The sequence below is a fragment of the Oratosquilla oratoria genome, chromosome 17 (genome assembly GCF_046742065.1).
Source record: "Oratosquilla oratoria isolate Oo_2021 chromosome 17, ASM4674206v1, whole genome shotgun sequence".
NCBI lineage: Eukaryota > Metazoa > Arthropoda > Malacostraca > Stomatopoda > Squillidae > Oratosquilla > Oratosquilla oratoria.
This window is the reverse complement of record NC_134793.1, coordinates 53,294,702-53,317,598: the sequence shown is the minus strand read 5'-3', so window position 1 is coordinate 53,317,598 and position 22,897 is coordinate 53,294,702. Positions and strand designations below refer to the sequence as shown.

The 22,897-nt window shown below is 39.1% G+C and overlaps 1 protein-coding gene across 1 annotated transcript in view; it reads right to left on the bottom strand.

Annotated features, from left to right (window-relative positions):
• The window catches only part of Rab8 (RAS oncogene family member Rab8), a 64,227-nt gene that overhangs the window by 36,745 nt on the left and 4,585 nt on the right, over window positions 1–22,897 (bottom strand). The window contains exons 2-3 of the mRNA XM_076201010.1: window positions 10,748–10,928; window positions 10,457–10,541 (exon numbers count right to left, since the gene is read on the bottom strand). Coding sequence (XP_076057125.1) covers window positions 10,457–10,541; window positions 10,748–10,928 — 266 coding nt within the window. The remainder of the gene's footprint in view (window positions 1–10,456; window positions 10,542–10,747; window positions 10,929–22,897) is intronic.

Below are 22,897 nucleotides of genomic sequence, written 5' to 3'. Positions count from 1 at the left end.
TAGGAGAGGAACAGAGGGAGTAATTGGTGAGGAACAGTGTGGATTTAGGATGGGTAGAGGTTGTGTAGATCAGATCTTTGTGGTAAGACAAATATGTGAGAAAGCTATAGGAAAGGGGAAGGATGTTTTTTGGGCTTTTATGGATCTGGAAAAGGCTTACGACAGGGTAGACAGAAAGACACTGTGGGAGGTTATGCAGATATATGGGATAGGAGGAAAGCTTCTAGGAGCTGTCAAGAGTTTTTATGAGAGTAGTAGGGCTTGAATCAGGATTAGAAATGGAGAGAGTGAGTGATTCGAGGTAAAGGTGGGACTTCGTCAGAGATGCGTTATGTCGCCCTGGCTGTTCAACTTATACATGGATGGGGTGGTGCGAGAGGTAAATGCAAGGGTAGTGGGTCAGGGATTGGAGATGGTTAAAGAAAATGGAGAAAAGTGGGAGGTGAGCCAGCTGTTGTTTGCTGACGACACTGCGCTTGTGGCAGGATCGGAGGAGGGATTGAGGAAGTTGGTGACAGAGTTTGGGAGAGTATGTGATAGAAGAAAGCTAAAGATAAATGTGGGTAAAAGTAAGGTGATGCGATGTACAAGGGGTGAAAGTGGCAGTAGACTGGAAGTGAGCATTAAGGGAGAGCGACTGGAGGAAGTGGATAGTTTTAAATACTTGGGTGCAAATGTGGCAGGAAAAGGTGGAGTGGAGGTGGAGGTAGAATGTAGATTGAGAGAAGCGAGTAAATGCCTTGGTGGATTGAAGAGTGTAATGAGAAATAGACATTTGGAAATGGATGCTAAGAGGAGACTGTACGAAGGAATGATTGTGCCAACAGCACCGTATGGGGCAGAAACATGGAACATAAGAGAGGAAGAGAGAAGGAGTTTGAATGTGTTTGAGATGAGGTGTCTGAGAAGTATGATGGGGGGATACTAAGCTAGAGTGAGAAATGAGGAGGTGAGGAGGAGAACAGGGGTGGAAAGGGAGTTGGGAGATAGGGTTGATGAAAGAGTATTAGGATGGTTTGGACACATGGAAAGAATGAGTGAAGAAAGACTAGTAAAAGAGGTATGGAAGGCAGATGTGGAGGGAGTGAACAGGAGGGGACGTCCTAGGATGAGGTGGATGGATGGGGTGAAGGGGGCTTTGGGGAAGAGGGGAATGTCTGTTGAGGAAGGACAGGAGAGGACAGAAGACAGGGGTGAGTGGAGAATGGTTGTATATGGATGATGTTGTGATGCATGAGGTGGAATGGGCAGGGGGATGGGGGGTGAGGTAGTATGTGTGAGCAAAATTTGACGCAGCCCGAAGGGATTTCTCCCCGTCTTCTTTTATGCATGGGGGGACGGAGAGGGGGGGGGGGGTCACCGATTTAATGAAGCAGCCTTGCTGTGGATGTGCTGTGTCTTGCGACACTGTTTCTGACCCAGGGCAGTGGACAAGGTGCAGGGATGACCCGTCATCCAGGAGGTGCTAAGATAAGAGGGAGGGTGGAGGGGTGTGGAGTGTATTCAGGGATGGAATAGGTGGGAATGATTTTATGCCTTTTCCTTTTTGGCTACCTCCCTTGTAAGGGGGAAAAAGCCTTGGTATATGTATCTCTAAGTTACCTTTTTCTTTAATTACTTGGATCACAATTTCCTTGGTATTTTCTTTGACTTGTTACTCCATTATTTAAGGGATACTTTATGACATTCCTGTTCAATTTTCCACTGCTTCTTTATTTCCTGTAAATCATTTATATTTCTTAGATTTGTGTTGTGTGTGTGTGTGTGTGTGTGTGTGTATTTACCTAGTTGTATTTACCTAGTTGTATTTTACGGGAAGGGGAGCTATGCTCGTGAGGTCCCGTCTTCATATCTCATTTTATCTAAACTATTTTTAAATTCATGTATTGTTTTTGCACACACCACTTTCTCATCTAACTTGTTCCAACTGTCTATTGCTCTGTGAGGAAAGCTGTTCTTTTTCAAATCTCTTCTATAGTTGTCTTTTTTTATTTTCTTTCCGTGTCCTCTTGTATTTCTGTCATCCCATTTTATCAGATTCTCTCTATCAGTAATTTCTATGCCTTTCATGATTCTGTAAATAGCTATCAAATCTCCTCTCTCTCTTCTTTGCTCTAGTGTCTGTAGTTTAAGTTTTTGTAGTCTCTCTTCATATGATAGTTTTGAGAGTGTTGGTGCCAGTTTAGTAATTGCTCTTTGTATTCTTTCAAGTTTTTTTATACATTTTTTTGTACTTGGTGACCATATCGTTGCTGCATATTCCAATCTTGGTCTTATCAGGGTGATTAGGATTTTCCTCACCATTTCTTCATCCAGGTATGTAAATGCCACTTTGATTGTTCTTATTAAATTATAAGTTTCTCCAAAAATCTTATTTATATGTTTCTCAGGTGACATATTATTCATAACAATGACTCCCAGGTCCCTCTCATTTTCTACTCTTTTTATTCCTTCTTCTCCCAAATTATATGATCCTGTTATTCTGTTTTTGCTTTTTCCAAATTCCATTATACTACACTTTTTTGTATTGAACTCCATCTCCCACTTCCTACTCCATTCTTGTACTTTATTTAGATCTCTCTGTAGTGATTCACAATCCTCTTCAGTTTTCACTCTTTTCAGTAATTTTGCATCATCTGCAAAGAAGCTCATATAGCTTTCAATTCCTTCATCCATATCATTAATATATATAGCAAACATTATTGGGGCCAGAACTGTTCCCTGCGGGACACCGCTTATTACTTCATTCCATTTTGAGTGCTGATCTCTTATCACTACTCTCATTTTTCTTTCTTGCAAAAAGTCTTCCATCCAATTTAGCAATTTACCTTGTATTCCTCCTTCATATTCTAATTTCTTAAGCAACTTCTTATGTGGTACTTTGTCAAAAGCTTTTTTTAGGTCTAGAAATGCACAATCAGCCCATCCATCTCTTTCTTGTATTATATCTATTAGTCTTGAATAGAAACATATTAAATTGGTGACGCATGATCGTCCTTGTCTGAATCCAAATTGCCTTGGATTTAGTACGTTGTTTTTTTCCAAGTATTTTACCCATCTACTTTTGATAATTCTTTCACATATTTTTGCTATTGTACTTGTTAGAGAGACTGGTCTATAGTTGGTAGGTTCTTCTTTATTTCCTCCTTTATATATAGGTACTATATTTGCTTTTTTCCAATCTTCTGGAACTTTTCCTTCTTTTAAGGAACTGCTTATTATGCTATGTATTTTGTCTGCCAGTTCATTCCTACATTCTTTCAGAATCCAGTTTGCTATTTCATCTGGCCCATGCGATTTTCTGACATCAAAATTACCCAAGTGTGTCAATATTTCATTCTTCGTTACTTCTATTTCTTCCATAGGGGGGACTTTTTCCTTCCACTCAATCTCTTCAGGTTGTATATTTTCCCTTGTAAACACTGATTTAAAATGTTTGTTCATAATTTCTGCCATTTCCATTTCCTCAGTGTATTCAACTCCTCCTTGTCTTAATTTCTCCAAGTCTTGTTTGTTTTTCAGTTTATTGTTTACAAATCTGTAGAATAGTTTTGGTTGATCTTTACACTTTTCTATAACATCTTTTTCATATTTTCTTTTTTCCTCTCTGCACTTTTGTACATATTCATTTCTATAACCAGTATATATTTTCCATTTTTCAGGTCTTCTGTCTTTTTTCCATCCGGTCCAGGCTTTGTCTCTTTTGTCTTTTAACTCCCTACAACTTTTGTTGTACCAGCATTTTACATATTCTTTTTCTTGTTTTTGTCTTGGGACATACTTTTCCACTCCTTCTTTGTAAATTTTTGTCAAAATATTCCATTTCTCTTCCACTGATGTTTCTTCTTTGTATATTTCTTCCCAGTTTTCTTGTTGGAAGAATTCTCTTATTTTATCAAAGTTTGTTTTTTCATACATCATTCTTCCTTTTCTATATTGTTCATTTCTTTTCATATATTTTTCTTCATTAAGTTCCAGTTCAATCAATATGTGGTCACTTTTACCTATTGGTGTTTTATATTCAATCTTGTCCACTATTCTAGGTTCAGATGTAATTATTAAGTCTAGCCTCGATGGTTCTTCTTCATTTCTATACCTAGTGTTCTCTTGTATCCATTGTGTCATTGAATGGTCAGTAATCATCTCAAGTAGAGCATTTCCCCATGAGTCATCACCACTCTTTACTGTCATTTCTTCCCAGCAGATTTCTTTGCAATTAAAGTCGCCCATCATAACTATTCTTCCTCCGTCTTCCATTATTTTAGTTAATGCTATCTTTGTGTCCTCTAACATACTTTTATGTTCACTCTCCTCCCATGAGGCTGTTTTCGGAGGCACATAATTGATCACAAATTTTCTGCTCTTCTTATCTCGGTCTTCCACTTCTATCATAATCATCTCTACTGTATTCTTTCCATATATGACACCTTTCACGTTTATATCCTTCTTTGTCAGGAACATAACTCCACCCCCTTGTTTTTTCTCTCTGTTTCTAATCCAATAATTGTATGTATCATGTCCTACACTGTTGGGTGGTAGTGGGCCTTTTAATTTTGTTTCTACAATTCCCATTATGTCCGGTTCTTTTTCTTTCAAATAATCATTCAGTTCATTCAATCCTGTTATCAATCCATCTATATTTGTGTAAGACACTCTTAGTTTTCTGCCACTTCCATTGTGTTCTCTGTTTCCCTTATGTTTTTCTTTAGTATGTCGAACTTCTTTATTTTCATGTTCACTACTCTCCAATAGAATCTCTCTTTCTCTGACTCCGTTCTTTCCTCGTTTTTTGCCTTAGCTTCAATTCTTTTCTGCTTTTCTGCCTCTCTTTCCTCCTTATTCATTTCTCTTTTTATCCATACCTTTTTATATTGATCATTTGTTGCTAGTTTCCCTGTCTTGGATAGAATTTTCTCTGCCGTTGTTTGTGACCTGAATTTAATCCTAATTGGTCTGGTCTTATCTGTACTATATTTTCCGAGTCTGAATTTTTCCTCAATTTCCTTTATAATTTCTGGTTCATCTTCCTGGACTAATTTTAATAAACTGCTTACCCTTTCATTTTCCTCCTTGATTCTTGCGGTTCTATCTGGGTTATGTTTCTCTTCCATTCCTAATATAATTATACATTTCTTTTTGTCAGCTAATTCTCTTACTATATTCTCCTTCTGCCTCATCACTTTAATAACTGAGTCTTCATTATGTTCTTTCAATTGCTGTTTGACTATGTCAGTGAATGAAACCTTATTCCCTTCTTGAGTTATTCTCCAATTTTTAGCTTCTGTAGCTATTTTCTCACTGTTTTCATTACTATTCTTCTTCAATTTCTCATTCTCCTCCTTTACATTTCCTAACTGTCTTTTTAGGTCCTCTACTTCTTCAGTTAAGTTTCTGTTAGCCTTCTCTAGTTGTTCCAATCTTTCAATTCTCTGGAAGATGGAGTCTACCTTACCTAACTTACGTTCCAAATCCTCGATCACCTTATCAACTCTCTCCTCTAGTCTTATCAGTCGGGGGGGGGTTGTGTCCCCCCCACCCTCTTTAAATCCCTGGAACGTATTCTCGTCACTTTCTACTGTATTTCTCCTCTCTATACTTCTAATCTTTACATTTTTATTTGCCATTTCGTCATCCGGTGGTCGTTTCATGTTGACCTTACGCCCGTCTGCCTGGGCCAAGTCCTCCACATCCTCATTTCCTTCCATTTCCCCAGCAATCCCTCCCCTTCTCCTCTTTTCCTACTTACCTACTGCCTCACGAGCAATTTCCCCCCCCCTGCAAATACAAAAAGGCACTTCTCTTTGCGTTGGTATCCACAATCTGCACTTTTCTTCAGAGCGTTCGTCAAGCCGTCCGTTCGTTGAAAGTGTGTGTGTGTGTGTGTGTGTGTATTTACCTAGTTGTATTTACCTAGTTGTATTTTGCGGGAAGGGGAGCTATGCTCGTGATGTCCCGCCTTTGTATCTTGCAGTGTCTAGTTTGTTTTTAAACTCATGAATGGTTTTTGCGCATACTATTTCATTGTCCAGTTTGTTCCAAGTGTCCAAAACTCTATGAGGAAAACTGTTTTTCTTCAGTTCTCTTCTATAGCTATGTTTTTTTATTTTCTTTCCATGTCCTCTTGTGTTTCTTTTGTCCCAGTTAAGTAAGTTCTCTCTATCGAGTACCTCTGTGCCTCTCATGATTCTGTAGATGGTCAATAGGTCACCTCTCTCTCTTCTTTGCTCCAGTGTCGGTAACTCCAGTTTAGCCAATCTCTCCTCGTATGATAGGTTTGCAAGTGCAGGTGCCATTTTTGTAGCTGCTCTTTGGATTCTTTCTATTTTCTTTATATTCTTTTTGGTACTGTGTGTGTGTGTGTGTGTGTGTGTGTGTGTGTGTGTGTGTGTGTGTGTGTGTGTGTGTGTGTGTGTGTGTGTGTGTGTGTGTGTGTGTGTGTGTGTATTTACCTAGTTATATTTTACAGGACAAGAGCTATGCTCGTAGTGACCCGTTTTCATATTTCTCCACGTCCAGTTTGTTCTAAAATTGTGTATAGTTCTGGCATTTACTGTTTCTCTGTTCAGTTTGTTCCAGACATCGATCACTCTATGTCTTTCTTTAGTTTCTTTTCATGTCCTCTTGTTTCTCTTCTGTCCCATTTTAATAGGTCGTCTCTATCAAGAACTTCCATCCTTTCATAATTCTGAAAATGGTCAACAAATCGCCTCTTTCCCTTCTCTGTTCTAGTGTTGACAACTGTAATTTCTCCAATCTTTGTTCATATATCAGATCTGACAGTGTGGGTATCATTTTTGTTGCTGCTCTTTGGATTCTTTCTAATCTTATGTTCTTTTTTGTGCTAGGTGCCCACATTGATACAGCATATTCTAATTTCAGTCTTATCAGTGTAAAGATTATTTTTTTAACCATCTCCTCATCTATGTAGTTGAAGGCCACTTTCATTGATCTTAATAAGTTGCAAGTCTCTCCAAATAATATATTTACATGTTTGTCAGGTGTCAAGTCACTTGAGATGATTACTCCTAGGTCCCTCTCTGAGTTTACTTTTTTGACTTCTTTGTTTCCAATCTTATATTGTCCCGAAACTCTATTTTTACCTTTTCCAGATTCCATTATGCTATATTTTTTAATATTGAAGTTCATCTCACATCTCCGACTCCATTCCCATATTCTATCCAGGTCATCTTGCAGCGATCTGATCTTCTTCTGTTCTTACTCTCGAGTAATTTGGCATTGTCAGCAAAAACATTTATGTAACAATTACTCCTTCATCCATATCATTTATGTATACGGCAAACATTAAAGGAGCCAAAACAGAGCCTTGTGGGACGTCACTTTTCACATCTTCCTATTTCGAATTTTGTCTCTAAGTACCACTCTCATTTTTTTCCCAGTTAAGAAATCCTTCACCCATTCCAACAGTTTGCCTTGAATTCCTATTTTTATCAATTTTACTTATTAATTTTTTGTGTGGTACTTTGTCAAATGCTTTCTGCAAATCCAAGAGGGCACAATCTGCCCAGCCATACCTTTCTTGTATTATCTCAATTAATCTCGAATAAAAGCAGATTAGATTTGTGTTGCATGATCTTCCACTTCTAAAACCAAATTGTTTGGGATTTATTATTTTGTTATCTTTCAGGTGTTTGGTCCATTTGTTCCTGATGACCTTTTCACATATTTTTGCTACTGTGCTCGTGAGGGATACCAGTCTGAAGTTTGTAGGATCTTCTCTGTTTCCTCCTTTGTGTATTGGTACTATGTTTGCATCTTTCCAATCTTGCGGTACCTTCCCCTCTTTGAGTGAGAAGTCAATTATCTTGTGTAGTTTGTCTGTCAGTTCATCTATACACTCTTTCAGTATCCAATTTGCAATTCCATCTAGTCCATGCAATTTTCTGACATCTAGGCTTTTTATTTAGTCTCTTATTTCTTTTTTGCGTTATCTTTATTTCTTTCATCATGGGTGATCATTCTTGTTGTCCATCTTCCCAAGATTGCGAGCTCTCAATTGTAAAAACAGACCTGAAATGTCTGATCATAACTTCTGCCATCTCTGTGTCATCTATGTATTCTTTATCTCCTTCACGCAGTTTCACTATTTCATGCTTATCCTTCAGTTTGTCATTTATATATCTGTAAAAGAGTTTAGGTTGATCCTTACATTTGTCTATGATATCCCTTTCATATTCTCTTTTTTCTTTCCTGCGTATCTTCACATATTCGTTCTTAAGTTTTATATGTTTGCCATATAAGTTTTTTTTCTTTTTTTTCTTTTTTTTTCTTTTTTCCATTTTTTCCAGGCTTTGTCTCTCCTGGCTCTAGCCTCACTAAGCCTTTTGTTGAACCAACATTTTATATATATCACTTTTTGTTTCTTTTTTGGTACATATTTATTAATTCCTTCTTTGTACTTTTCTTTGAATATGTTCCATTTATGTGCTGTGTCTTGCGACACTGCTTCTGACCCAGGGCAGTGGACAAGATCCAGGGATGACCTGTCATTCAGGAGGTGCTAAGATAAGAGGGAGGGTGGAGGGGTGTGGAGTGTATTCAGAGATGGAATGGGTGGGAATGATTTTATGCCTTTTTCTTTTTGGCTACCCCCCTTGTAAGGGGGAAAAAGCCGTGGTATATGTATGCATGTTCCATTTATCTTCCATCTTTGTTTCCTCTTTAAAGAATTTATCCCAATTTGTGTTTTGGAATTTTTTTCTTAGTTTTACAAAATCTGTTTTGTTGTACACTAATCTTCCCTCTCTATGTTTATCATTCCTTCCGACATTATTTTATTCTTTTAATTCAAACTCTATTAGTATATGGTCACTTTTTCCAATTGGTGTTTTATACTCCATTTTGTTCACAATATCTGGTTCAGAAGTTAATATTAAGTCCTTGACCCACTGTGTTAAGGTGTATTCGATGGTCTTATCCAGTAGAATGTTGCTCCAAAGTTCTTCTCCCCTTTTACTATCATTTCTTCCCAGATTATATCCTTCGCATTAAAATCACCCATAATTACAATGTTACCACCCTCTTTCAGTAACTCATTTAGCACATTCATTGTGTCTTCCAGTAATTTAGAATGATCACTATCAGACCAAGCCTGTGTTTTTGGTGGCACATACACTGCTACAAATTTTCTGCTTTTCATATTTTTGTTTACATTTGGGAATGGATACTAAGAGGAGATTGTATGAAGGAGTGATTGTGCCAACAACACTGTATGGGGCAGAAACATGAAACATAAGAAAGGAAGAGAGGAGTTTGAATGTGTTTGAGATGAAGTGCCAGAGAAATATGATAGGGGTTACATGGCTGGATAGAGTGAGAAACAAGGAGGTGAGGAGGAGAGCAGGGGTGGAAAGGGAGTTGTTGTTGTTCTCTAGACTGTCTGTCCAAGCATTCCTGTCTCCCCAAGGAATGCCATGGACAGCGCTATGCAGGTGGCACCTATCCTCAGGAGGGGTTTCGGGCACCTGGAAAGGGAGTTGGGAGATAAGGTTGATGAAAGAGAACTGGTATGGTTTGGACACATGGAGAGAATAAAGGAAGAAAGATTAGTAAAAAAGATATGGAAAGCAAAGGTAGAAGTGGATGTGAGGGGGCAACCATGGATGAGATGGACGGATGTGGTAAAAGGGGCATTGGGAAAGAGGGGAATGTCTGTTGAGGAAGGACAGGAGAAGACAAGAAATAGGTGTGAATGGAGAATGGTTATGTATGGATGATGCTGTGATGCATGAAAGGGAGTGGGTGGAGGATGGGGAGTGATGGAGTATGTATGAAAAATAATTTGACATAGCCTGAAGGGATTTCTCTCTGTCTTCTCTTTTTCTGTATGAGGGAATGGAAAAGGGGGGTTGCTGATTTAATGAAGCGGCCTTGCTGTGGGTGTGCTGTGTCTTGTGACACTGCTTCTGACCAGGACAGTGGGCGAGATGCAGGGATGACCCGTCATACAAGAGGAGCCAAGATAAGAAGGAGGGGGGTGAATGGGAGTGGAGTATATGGGGATGGAATGGGTGGGAGTGGATTATGCCTTTGTTTTTTGGCTACCTCCCTTGTAAGGGGGGAAAAAGTCTTTGGCATATGTAACAATTCTTTCATGTGTGAAGCTGCAGAAGTGCATTTGGAGTCACATGTGGCAAGGTATCAAAGAGTGAAGGTGGAGATGAATTATAGAGTATGGGAATCAAGTAAATCTCTAGGAGTGAAAAGTGTTATGAGAAATAAGTATCTGGGAACAAACACAAAGAGAAGACTGAACAAGTACGTAATTGTGGGATAAGTGTAAGGTGGGTGTATTCTTTAACTTGGCCATCCCTTTAGAAGGGAGGAAAAAAAAGCCTTTTCATACAATAAGGGGACCCATATTTTCAGTTCTTAAGGCCTCTAAAAGTCTTGATTCAGCCCAGCCTAAAGGTTGTTAAAATTCCCATCCCTAATGCACCTGTCTCTTGTCGTTCATATCACACTTGTTACCCAGCACCATCTTCTCTACATCAGCTGAGGCATGTTCCTCTATATTCCGTATCCTGTAAGATGAAAGGAGATGATTAACAAGACATGCTCTATCAGTTAAATTTTTTGTCATTCATAACAGCAAATGTCAATATTTGGTTCAGTAGCTATAATTCTCTTAATATTTTGTTTATCACAGACAAATTACCACAATACTTTCTCATAAAAAATACAATTACTTCATATTCCTAGAGTGTAATACGCTTAGAACCATTCCTACCAATTTTTTATATTATCAAAACTCTTCTCATTGGTGATATCATATACAAGCATGATACCCATGGCCCCCCGGTAATATGCTGTGGTGATGGTGCGAAAACGCTCCTGCCCCGCTGTGTCCCATATCTGCAGCTTGATCTTCTTGTTATCTAATTCTATAGTTCGTATCTTGAAGTCAATACCTGTAATTTCAAAACATTTATTATCTATTAATTACATACATACATATAACAAGGGCTATTATCCCCTTACAAGGGAGGTAGCCAAAAGGCATAATTCCAATCCCATCTATTACCCATTCCACTCCCATCCACCACCCCTCCCTCCCTCTCATCTTAGCTCCTCATGGATGATGGGCCATCCCTGCACCTTGCCCACTGCCCTGGGTCAGAAGCAATGCAGCAAGACAAAGCACATCCACAGCAAGGCCACTTCAATTAATTGATGACCCTGCCCCTCTCTGTCCTCTCGTCCAAAAACACTGAAGTCAGGGAGAAATTCCTGATCTAATAATTAATCTATTAATTACTGTCCACAATATATATATATATATATATATATATATATATATATATATATACATATATACACACAAGCAAAATTTATAGACAATCTAAATACTGGAAGCATACAAAAATGGTCTCCTCTATAAAATGACCTAGTGACATTTTGTTTAAACCACTCTTTACTTAAATATTTGATGCCCCCTATACTTAATCAACATATCATAGCCTTGAGTTTCACTCTGTGGGAAACCTACAACCCCACAGTGGCTGGCAATGGTCCTCAAAAACCTCCAACAGATCATTCTATGAAGAAATTTTGTATCAGTGTATGACAGTTTCTATGTCACTGGCTGAAAAATGTAGTTACATTTATGACTTATCTATCATATAGAACTGACAGTAGGTATCTACAACTAGTGCCCTCCATGATAAGTGTTAGAAAGTATCATTATTCCTCAAGCCCATCTTCCAAAACCTGTCAACTAACCTCCATTTAGAGATGTAGCCCTGTGTGGCTGACATTCTGTCTCAGGACTGAGCCCACAATCTATCAACTTCAACTGTTTTTCCAACTCCTTTTCATGTGAGGACAGCAGAAGGCTGCCAATTGCTCCCATCCTCTTACTACAATATGCCAGTTACATCAAAACAATACCACACTAATTCATACACATACACAAAGTCTCAAGAGTGGAGCAAGAGATGGGAGGAAGAATTCAACATCAAGAAATGCAGTATAATCAAATTTGGGAAAAGCAAGAATAGGATATCTGGACAGTATAAAATGGAAAGAACAGAAGTAAAGAAAGTAAATTCTGAAAGGGACCTAGGAGTAATCATCACCAAAGACATGTTGCCAGATAAACATATAAATAAAATAGTCGGAGAAACATACAATTTGTTCAAGATCAATAAAGGTGGCCTTTAAATACCTGGATAAGGAAATGATAAAAAAATATTATAAACACTGATAAGGCCAAAACTGGAATATGCAGCACTGATATGGTCACCCAGTACAAAAAAGAATATAAGAAAATTAGAGAGAATACAAAGAGCAACGACAAAGATGGCCCCAACACTTTCAAACCTGGCTATTGAACAGAGAACGAGGGGACCTACTAACCATCTACAGAATTATGAAAGGAAAAGAACACCTTAATAGATAGGACTTATTATAGTGGGACAGAAGAAAAACAAGAGGACATGCAATGAAACTCAAAAAGGACAACTACAGAAGAGATCTGAAAAAGAAGTTTCCCACACAGAGTGATAGATATATGAAACAAATTGGACAAAAAAATAGTGTGTGCAAACACAATACAACAATTTAAGAATAAACTTGATCTTGCGAGACACAAAAACAGGTCACCACGAGCATAGCTCCCCTTCCCGTAAAATACAAATAGGTAAATACAAGGAGAGTTACATAGGAGCTGACATTTAAAAAAGAATAAAAAAAGTTTTAACTGCCTCTATGGGAAAATATCTACCAACTGAGTAAACAGGGGGGGGGGGAGACATCTATGTTTATGGATCATTATGAAAGCATAAAATTGGTGGTTACATACCTACATATACCAAGGCCTTTTCCCCCTTACAAGGGGGGTAGCCAAAAAGGAAAAGGCATAAAATCATTCCCACCCATTCCATCCCTGAATACACTCCACACCCCTCCACCCTCCTTCTCATCTTAGCACCTTCTGGATGACGGGTCATCCCTGCACCTTGTCCACTGCCCTGGGTCAGAAGCAGTGTCGCAAGACACAGCACATCCACAGCAAGGCTGCTTCATTAAATCGGCAACTCCCCCTCTCCGTCCCCCCATGCATAAAAGGAGATGGGGAGAAATCCCTTCGGGCTGCATCAAATTTTGCTCACACATACTACCTCACCCCCTATCCCCCCCCACCCATTCCACCTCATGCATCACAACATCATCCATATACAACCATTCTCCACTCACCCGTCTTCTGTCCTCTCCCGTCCTTCCTCAACAGACATTCCCCTCTTCCCCAAAGCCCCCTTCACCCCATCCATCCATCTCATCCTGACATTTCTCCCTAATCATTCTATGCACTCATTTCAATCTATCCAAAAAGCCTCCCTTTCTTCTACACTACCAGGCCCATATGCACTTACAAAAACCCACACCTTTCCCAGTTTCACCTTCATCCACATTATCCTTGAGGAAACCTCCTTCCACTCCACTACACGTTTACCTTTCTCTTCATTTACTAGTATAGCCACCCCTTCCCTCCTTCGCTCCTGATAACCTCCCACTTACACTCCCAAACTTACACTCGCCCTTCCCTTTCAACTTAGTTTCACTCAAAGCCAACACATCCATCTTTCTTCTCACAAACTTACTACCTATCTCTTCCCTTTTACTCTCATCTGTACCACATCCACGCACATTAAAAGACCCAAACCTTAGGGTGCCTGTCGGAAAACTCCCAGACCCTCCTATGCCTTTATTTTTTTAGGAATGTCCCCTGTGGGGCTACAGGGAGAAGGATGCCTGGTCCCAATCCCCGTCCCTTTTTTTCTTGCCTCTTACGATCCAAGTGGAAATACTTGGTGGCAGTATTCTTTTCCCCCCACAACTTTCGGAAACAAGTATATGAGGAATTTTTTTTTTCTTTTCTTTTTTCAACAACACCCTAACATTTACATTACAAATGACTGATTTTTAGGGTTATTTCATAAAATCTCATTTGGGAAACTAGCCAGGACAAAACTATGGCTGAAATAAAAGGAATGGGTACCTTCTAGGGTTACAAAGCCTTAACAATAGAAGTAAGTGAATTTGCAGGAGTTGAGATAGTTGAGAAATTTATTCTCCTCCCACAGGTCAAAACTTCAGGTTTTGGTATGAAAACCTGGACAAGGAAAAGCCATCAACCTGGCTCAGAAAGCAGAAAGTTATCTATTTAAAAAGGAAAATCATAATTTGATAAATGAGAGGATTAATCTTCTCAATACTAGGCAAGACATATGGTATATTTTTTGAAGTGCACACGTATGCAATATAGCAATAGAAAATTAAATATAAATTTTGTAAATTATAATACATTAATGTAATGTACATTTTTCTTGGCAGAAATCAACTACAGAAAAAGTTTCTAAAAGCTATACACTAACAAACTGAGCCACGATGACTGCGTGAAATGCCATCTTTGTTTTGGTAGATGCGGAGGTCAAAGAAATTAAAGTATGATAAATTCATCTGACCTAACCCACCTAAACTGCATTTAGGAATGCAGTACCTGTAATTCTAGTGGTCATCAGGGATGCTGACAGCCAGTTTTGGCATCCAATCAAACTACAGGGTGTAGAGTAGTTTCATAGCTTGAAGAAAACCATGAAGCTCAGCTCTGTGGCACTCTTCTAAAAATATGTAGCGTGGTGATGTCTCTTGGAGTGGGAGAACACCCAGTACACAACATCAATACCATTGTCAAAATGATATTGACGGGAATGGATAGATAACAACATGGCCGAAGTGGAATTGCTAACCCTGGAACAAAGAAGAGAACAAGGGGACCTAATAACCATCTACAGAATTATGAAAGGAAAAGAACGCCTTGATAGAGAGGACTTATTAAAGTGGGACAGAGGAAAAACAAGAGGACATGCAATGAAACTCAAAAAGGATAACTACAGAAGAGACCTGAAAAAGAATAGCTTCCCTCACAGAGCGATAGACATATGGAACAAATTGGATGAAAAAATAGTGTGTGCAAACACAATACAAGAATATAAGAACAAACTTGATCTTGCAAGATACAAAAACAGGTCACCACAAGCATAGTTCCCCTTCCCATACAGGTACTCCTCGTTTAACGACGACAATTAGGACCAGCGCGCCGTCGTTAACCGAATTGGTCGTTAAGCGAAAGTGTATACATATACATACATGTACTGTATGTACAATGTCCAGCAATACATGTATCTTTATTTTCGTGTATTTTCCCTCTTTTATACAGTACATTAAAGCTTTATTTACTGTTTATTTACGGTGGTTAGGTTCCTAAAATTACCGTATATGACCAAATCCGCGTATGCTGACATTCCATATTGAATACCGGGGTATTTTTTTAGTTTTGACCATGGGCGCAATATACATACATACATATACCAAGGCGCAATATAGCAATAGAAAATTAATTATTGATTTTGTAAATTAAAATGTATCAACATAATATGCAATTTTGTGGGCGGAAATGAAAGTAAAAAATACCATGCTACAAGAAAATATGCTAATGAACGAAGTCGGTAGCATAGGCTCGGGACGCCATCTTGTCGTCTGCCAACGTCTCTCACGATGACGAGCCGGATGACATTTAATTTGCAGGTAATGATATATTAAACACAGGTTAGGTTAGTTTAGTTTAGGTTAGACGAATTAATTTATCGTCCTTTCATTTCTTCGACATCGGCATCTATCATAACAAACATGGTGTCCATCCAATCCATTCGAATCCGCACAGGCAACAAATCAACACTGACAATAGTGAACATGTACATTCCCCCCCAATCATCCCCCACAGTTCCAGACACCTTCAGGCCTCATTTTAGCCAACTAGCCTCAATCCCCAACCTGATCATGGGTGGAGACTTCAACGCCAAGTCGTCTGCCTGGTATGTCGACAACCCTGACACAGACAGAGGGCTTGATATACAGACTCAGTTTGACTCATTGACTATCATGAACAACACACATAATCATACACATATCCCACACCAAGCCCTCTACACTCCCTCCTCTCCTGATATCACCTTTTGCTCCCCCTGCCTAACCCCAACAACATCATGGAGAGTGGTCGGAACCCTTGGCTCTGACCACCTTCCAATCATCATCACCACCAAAACAAGATGCACCCCAGTCGGCCACAGACACACTTACACCAATTACAAGAGAGCTAACTGGGAAGCTTTTACTGAAGAGACAGAACAACATTTTGAAACACTTAACAGTACACCAATCACAAACATAAACAATGCTGTGCACACTTTTAATACAATCATACAAAATGCAGACAAGAGATACATCCCTAGAGGCAACAGAAAATCACACAACCCCAACTTCACACCAGAAATCCAAAGCCTCATCAGACAACGTGACACATTTAAACACGGTACCCCCACACCTATCCCTCAAAACATAGCAGACCAAATACAAACACTAAACACTGTGATTGCCAATAAAATACATAAACAAAAAACACAAAATTGGCAAAACTTTATCAATACACTTGATCACAAAACAAACACCAGCAAATTGTACAAAACACTCAACAGCATTACACTATCCAACAGTAACACTACACGCTCTCACGCAGCAATAATCACAACAACAGATAATCTACCCTCAAACAGACAACAAGCAAACGCACTCATACGTCATTTTGCACAGACAAGCCATCTCACTTCTCACCCTGACGACCGACGCACCATTCGATGTAAGAAACACTTTCCCACAGACTCAGACTATATACCCTTCATAGACAGTCAGACAAAACTCATAATACATAGTCTCAAGCACTCATCTGCCTGTGGCTCTGATAACATAAGCAACATCCACCTAAAACACATTGGACCACAAGGTATACACGCACTCACAAACATTGCAAACTACAGCTATTCACACAACACTATACCCGACATCTGGAAGCATGGTAAAATAATCACCATTCCAAAACCGAACAAAGACCCAACAATCCCAACATTGCACCGTCCAATCACACTTCTCTGCACCCCCTCTAAAGTCATTGAACGCCTAATACTTAAACTTGTCACACCACATATTCCCCTTGCTGACTCACAACACGGTTTTAGGCCACTACACTCCACAAACACTCTTCTGACAAACCTCACACAAAGAATTTTAGATGGCATCAATTCAGATAGGCCCCACCAAAGAACACTTCTTATAACATTAGACATTAGTAAAGCTTTTGATGCTATCCCCCGCCACAACCTAACAAATAAAATATATAACACAGACATGCACAATAACACCAAAAGATGGCTGGCCAATTATCTAGCAGGTAGGAATGCTTACGTGTCATATAATGGCCAATCATCGCACATCAGAAACATTAAGAACGGAGTACCACAGGGCTCGGTTCTATCCCCCACACTATTTAATCTATACATGCATGACTTACCCACGCCAGACACCTCAGAAATACAAATCTCTTCCTACGCAGACGACATAACAATCACATGCACACATCGTAACACAGACAAAGCTGCAGAAATAATCCAGCCATACCTTGACACACTCAACACATGGTTCATCACAAACAGACTCAAAATAGCTCCAACCAAATCTACAGCAACACTTCTCACCAACTGGACAAAAGAACACAAATACATACCTCATCTCTACATCAACAACACTCTAATACCACACACAAACACACCGAAAATTCTTGGTGTAACATACGATACATCCATGTCTTTCAAACAACACATCACAAACATAAAAAACAAATGCGCACCCAGACTTAACACACTTAAGTCAATCACTGGAACAACATTTGGACAAAACAAAGAAACTAATATAACAATATACAAACAATGCATACGCTCAGTGTTGAATTATGCGAGTCCTGCATGGGCTCCTAATCTCAGTGAGACACACCACAACACCCTTCAAATCATACAAAACAAAGCCCTAAAAACAATTACAGGCTGCACAAATACAACACCTACAGACCATTTACACCATGAAACAAAAGTCCTCAAAGTCAAGGACCACCTCAACATGAGAGGCACACAAACACTTGCCGCAGCCACCACAAACACATTACACCCGCTACACTACATAGCAGAACACCCACACACACCAAGAAACATTAAAACAACACCCAAAGACCTTTATCACGCACAGATACTCTCTTCTCTTCCTCCACAACCACCAAATACCAGCCTCCGGAAACATATTCATAATCATATCACTCACCGCTCCATTAACACACTGAAAGACAACACACTGCTGCATGCCAGACCCCCTGATATCCACCCTTCTGAATCCTCTCTACCACGAAAGGACAGAGTCCACTTGGCCAGACTGCGGTGCGGTCCAATACCCAGCACTTCTAAGCTACCAGAAGAGGCTGGATGACCGCGTTGTGAACAGCTGCCTAGGATGTAACACTTCACCCCATACCATACAACACATAATGGAAGACTGCATTATACACAATCATGCACGCAAACAACACAACATACGCTCTATAAAGGATTTGTGGGAAAACCCAGTTTCGGCTATGGCATTCCTTGGGGAGACGGGACTGCTCGGACAGACAGTCTAGGGAACGACGACAACAACAACAACAACAACAAACATGGTGTACCATTCGTCCGACATGAATTCGTTACTTACGAAATCTGTTTTAGCATTTTTTTTCATTTCCACTCACAAAATTGCATATTACGTTGATACATTATAATTTACAAAATTAATAATTAATTTTCTATTGTTATATTGCGCCCATGGTCGAAACTAAAAATTTACCACTACCGGTATACACTGTACCCCAGGTAGTTTTTGCAGCTTGCAGGATGGTAATGTAGACCTAAGCTTCAGAACACTTTACCTCACAGCTAATATCCACCGTACAAGTTCATTTATAACATCATACAAATTTGCCTCAGCCAACTTAATTATCGTACACGACGTCGTAACTTTGGGAGATTTACGTTAAACGACGTCATAAAGCCCGTCGTTACTCCGAGTTGTCGTTAACCGAGTAGGTCGTAAAACGAGGAGTACCTGTATAATACAACTAGGTAAATACACACACACACACACACACACATGCACAATAGTCAGAGAAACATACAATTTGTTGAGATCAATAAATGTGGTCTCTAAATACCTGGATAAGGAAATGATCAAGAAAATATGGAACATATGGAACATGCGGCGCTGATATGGTCACCCAGTACAAAAAAAGAATATAAGAAAATTAGAAAGAATACAAAAGAGCAACGACAAAGTTGGTTCCAACATTTGCAAACCTAACATACAAACAAAGACTGGCTGAACTGGAATTACCAACCCTGGAACAAAGAAGAGAACGAGGGGACCTAATAACCATCTACAGAATTATGAAAGGAAAAGAATGCCTTGATAGAGAGGACCTATTAAAACGGGACAGAGGAAAAACAAGAGGACATGCAATGAAACTCAAAAAGGATAACTACAGAAGAGACCTGAAAAAGAACAGCTTCCCACATAGAGTGATAGATGTATGGAACAAATTGGATGAAGAAATAGTGTGTGCAAACACAATACAACAATTTAAGAACAAACTTGATCTTGCGAGATACAAAAATGGGTCACCACGAGCATAGCTCCCCTTCCCGTATAATACAACTAGGTAAATACAAATTGGATACTGAAGGAGTGTATAGACGAACTGACAGACAAATTATACATGATAATAGACTTTTCACTCAAAGAAGGAAAGGTATTGCAAGATTGGAAAGATGTAAAAATAGTACAGTACCAATATATAAAGGAGGAAATAAAGAAGATCCTACAAACTTCAGACAGGTATCCACAAAGATTGGAGAAATTACATCTATCAACACTGGAACAGAGAAGATAAAGAGGTGATTTGTTGATCATTTACAGAATTATGAAAGGGATGGAAATTCTCGATAGAGACGACTTATTAAAATGGGACAGAAGAGAAACAAGAGGACATGAAAAGAAACTAAAGAAGGACAGTTACAAGAGACCTGAAAAAGAATAGCTTCCCACATAGAATGATTGATGTCTGGAACAAACTAAACAGAGAAACATTGAGTGCCAAAACTATGAACGATTTTAAGAATAAACTGGATACTGAGATACGAAAAAGGGTCACTATGAGCATAGCTCTCGTCCCGCAAAATACAACTAGGTAAATACACACATGAACTTCTTTGGTGATGATGCCAAATTACTTAAGACAGTAAGCACAGAGGAAGACTTTATATATATATATATATATATATATATATATATATGTATATATATATATATATATATATATATATATATATATATATATATATATATATATAAAATAAAATAAAAAAAAATAAAAATAAAACATAAGGAAATTAGAAAGAATTCAGAGCAGCAATAAAAATGGCTCTTACACTCTCAAATTTGACATACAAAGATTGGATAAATTACATCTATCAGCACTGAAACAGAGAAAAGAGGTGATTTGCAGACCATTTACAGAATTATGAAAGGGATGGAAGGTCTTCATAGAGAAGACTTATTAAAATGGGAGAAGAGAAACAAGAGGACATAAGAAGCTAAAGAGGAACAGTTACAGAAGAGATTTGAAAATAATAGCTTCCCACATAGAGTGATTGATGTCTGGAACAAACTAAACAGGGAAACAGTGAGTGCCAAAACTATACAAGATTTTAAGAACAAACTGGATACGAAGAGATACAAAAACGGGTCAGTACGAGCATAGCTCTAGTCCCATAAAATACAACTAGGTAAATACACACACAAAATTAGAATATGCAGCGTCACTATGGACTATGGTGTCCCTAGTGATGCTGCATATTTTAATTTTGGTCTTACCTGTGTAACTAGTAAGAGGATACTAGTTACACTGGTAAGACCAAAATTAGAATATGCAGCATCACTATGGACACTTAGTACAAAAAAATAGATAAATGAAATAAAGAAACTAGAAAGAATTCAAAGAGCAATGACGGCACACTATGACGGCATTAACACCCGATTCCGCAATTTCTTTATCACCAAGCAAATTAACCAAGAAAAGTCACTGATTCAGCAACTGAAACAATCCCCTAAGCTATTTCACCAGTATATTCGGAGCAAGAAAGTTGGGACACCCTCGGTTGGCCCTTTGAGGATGGACTGTGGTGAACTAACTAGTGACTGTATCCAGACTGCCAACACCTTTGCCTCTCACTTCAGCTCTGTATACTCTAGACCAGTGATTCTTAACCAGGGGGGTGTGGATCATTTCCAGGGGGGGCGCGAGCTTTCGGGTGAAAAGTATGTTTTTCCAGTTAGTGATTACTTTTACAACAGCATGGGCCAGTACTATAAGCATAAGCATATGAATTATTACAGAATTCTTTCTTACTAATGAACCGTTAGAGTGAGACCCGTTTAGGCAGAGCATTTCTTCCAAGGTTGTCTTCGTCGGTTGAATCGTACGATGACGTCATGATAAGACGGAAGCTGATTGGCTAGTAAATTCTCGCGCGATGCTATCAATGTGTGGGACGGTGTGACTGAGATAATTGCATTTCACCAGTCGTTGTGTGATTATTGCTTATTGTTGTGTTGGCCTCATTTGTTCTACATATTTACATAGATACAAAACATCAAGTATTTTGCAATGAGAGCTAAGAAACGGAAGTACATTGAAGATTACATTCGATTTGGATTTGTGTCTCTCCAAAGGGGTGACACCGAGGTTCCACAGTGTGTGATATGTTACAAGACTCTGAGCAATGATGGAATGCGGCCTTCACGCCTGGAACGCCACTTGAGGACATCACATCCTGCTTTAGTTGACAAGCCGAAGGCATTCTTTGAAACTAAAAAAGACACCTTGAAGCGAGCTAAACTGGACGACAGTGGGTCACTTCGGCAGCAACCTTCAAAGGTTGTTGAGGCTTCCTATGAGATCGCTATGTTGATTGCAAAGAGCAAGAAGAGTCATAACATTGGAGAGTCTCTCATAAAACCAAGTATACTATGTGCAGCAGAACTCGTTTTGGGGAAAGATAGTGCAAATAAGCTTTCCCAGATTTCTCTGTCAAATGATACAGTCAAGAAAAGGATAGATGAATTATCTCAAGATATCAAAGTTCAGACTCTCGACCAAGTAAGAGCCTCCCCTGTTTTTGCCATCCAGTGTGATGAAACGACTGATGTCGCTCAGTGTTCTCAGCTTCTGATGTATGCTCGTTTTGTATCAGGCAATAATATAAAAGAGGAAATTATGTTCTGTCACCCGATGGAAAGTTTCACAACAGCAGAAGCTATTTTTGATGTTATATCAGATTTTTTCCAGGAAAATCAGCTTTCTTGGGAGTCGCTGGTAGGAGTGTGTACTGATGGAGCACCAGCCATGCGTGGTTTACAGTCTGGGTTTGTCACAAAGGTGAAAGAAAGAAATCCTTCCGTAATGAGTACACACTGCATACTTCATCGGGAAGCCTTAGCATCTAGAACTTTGCCTGTTGAAATGATGGACGTCTTGAATGTGGCTATCAAGATTGTCAATTTTGTCAAAGCTGGAGCCTTGAACAGTCGTCTTTTTAAACTGCTGTGTAAGGATATGGAATCCGAACATGAAGCCTTGCTTTTTCACACGAACGTGCGATGGTTGTCAAAAGGAAATATGCTTGGAAGGCTTTATGAGTTACGAGAAGAAGTAGAAATATTTCTAGATTCACAGCAGAAAGTAGACCTTTATGACAAATTTCAGTCTGAAGGCTTTCATGCAACCTTAGCCTACCTGGTGGATATTTTTGAGGCATTGAATGCTGTGAACCTCAAACTACAAGGAAAAAACATCAATATCCTCGTGCACCATGACACCATTCGTACCTTCATGGCCAAACTCGATCTTTGG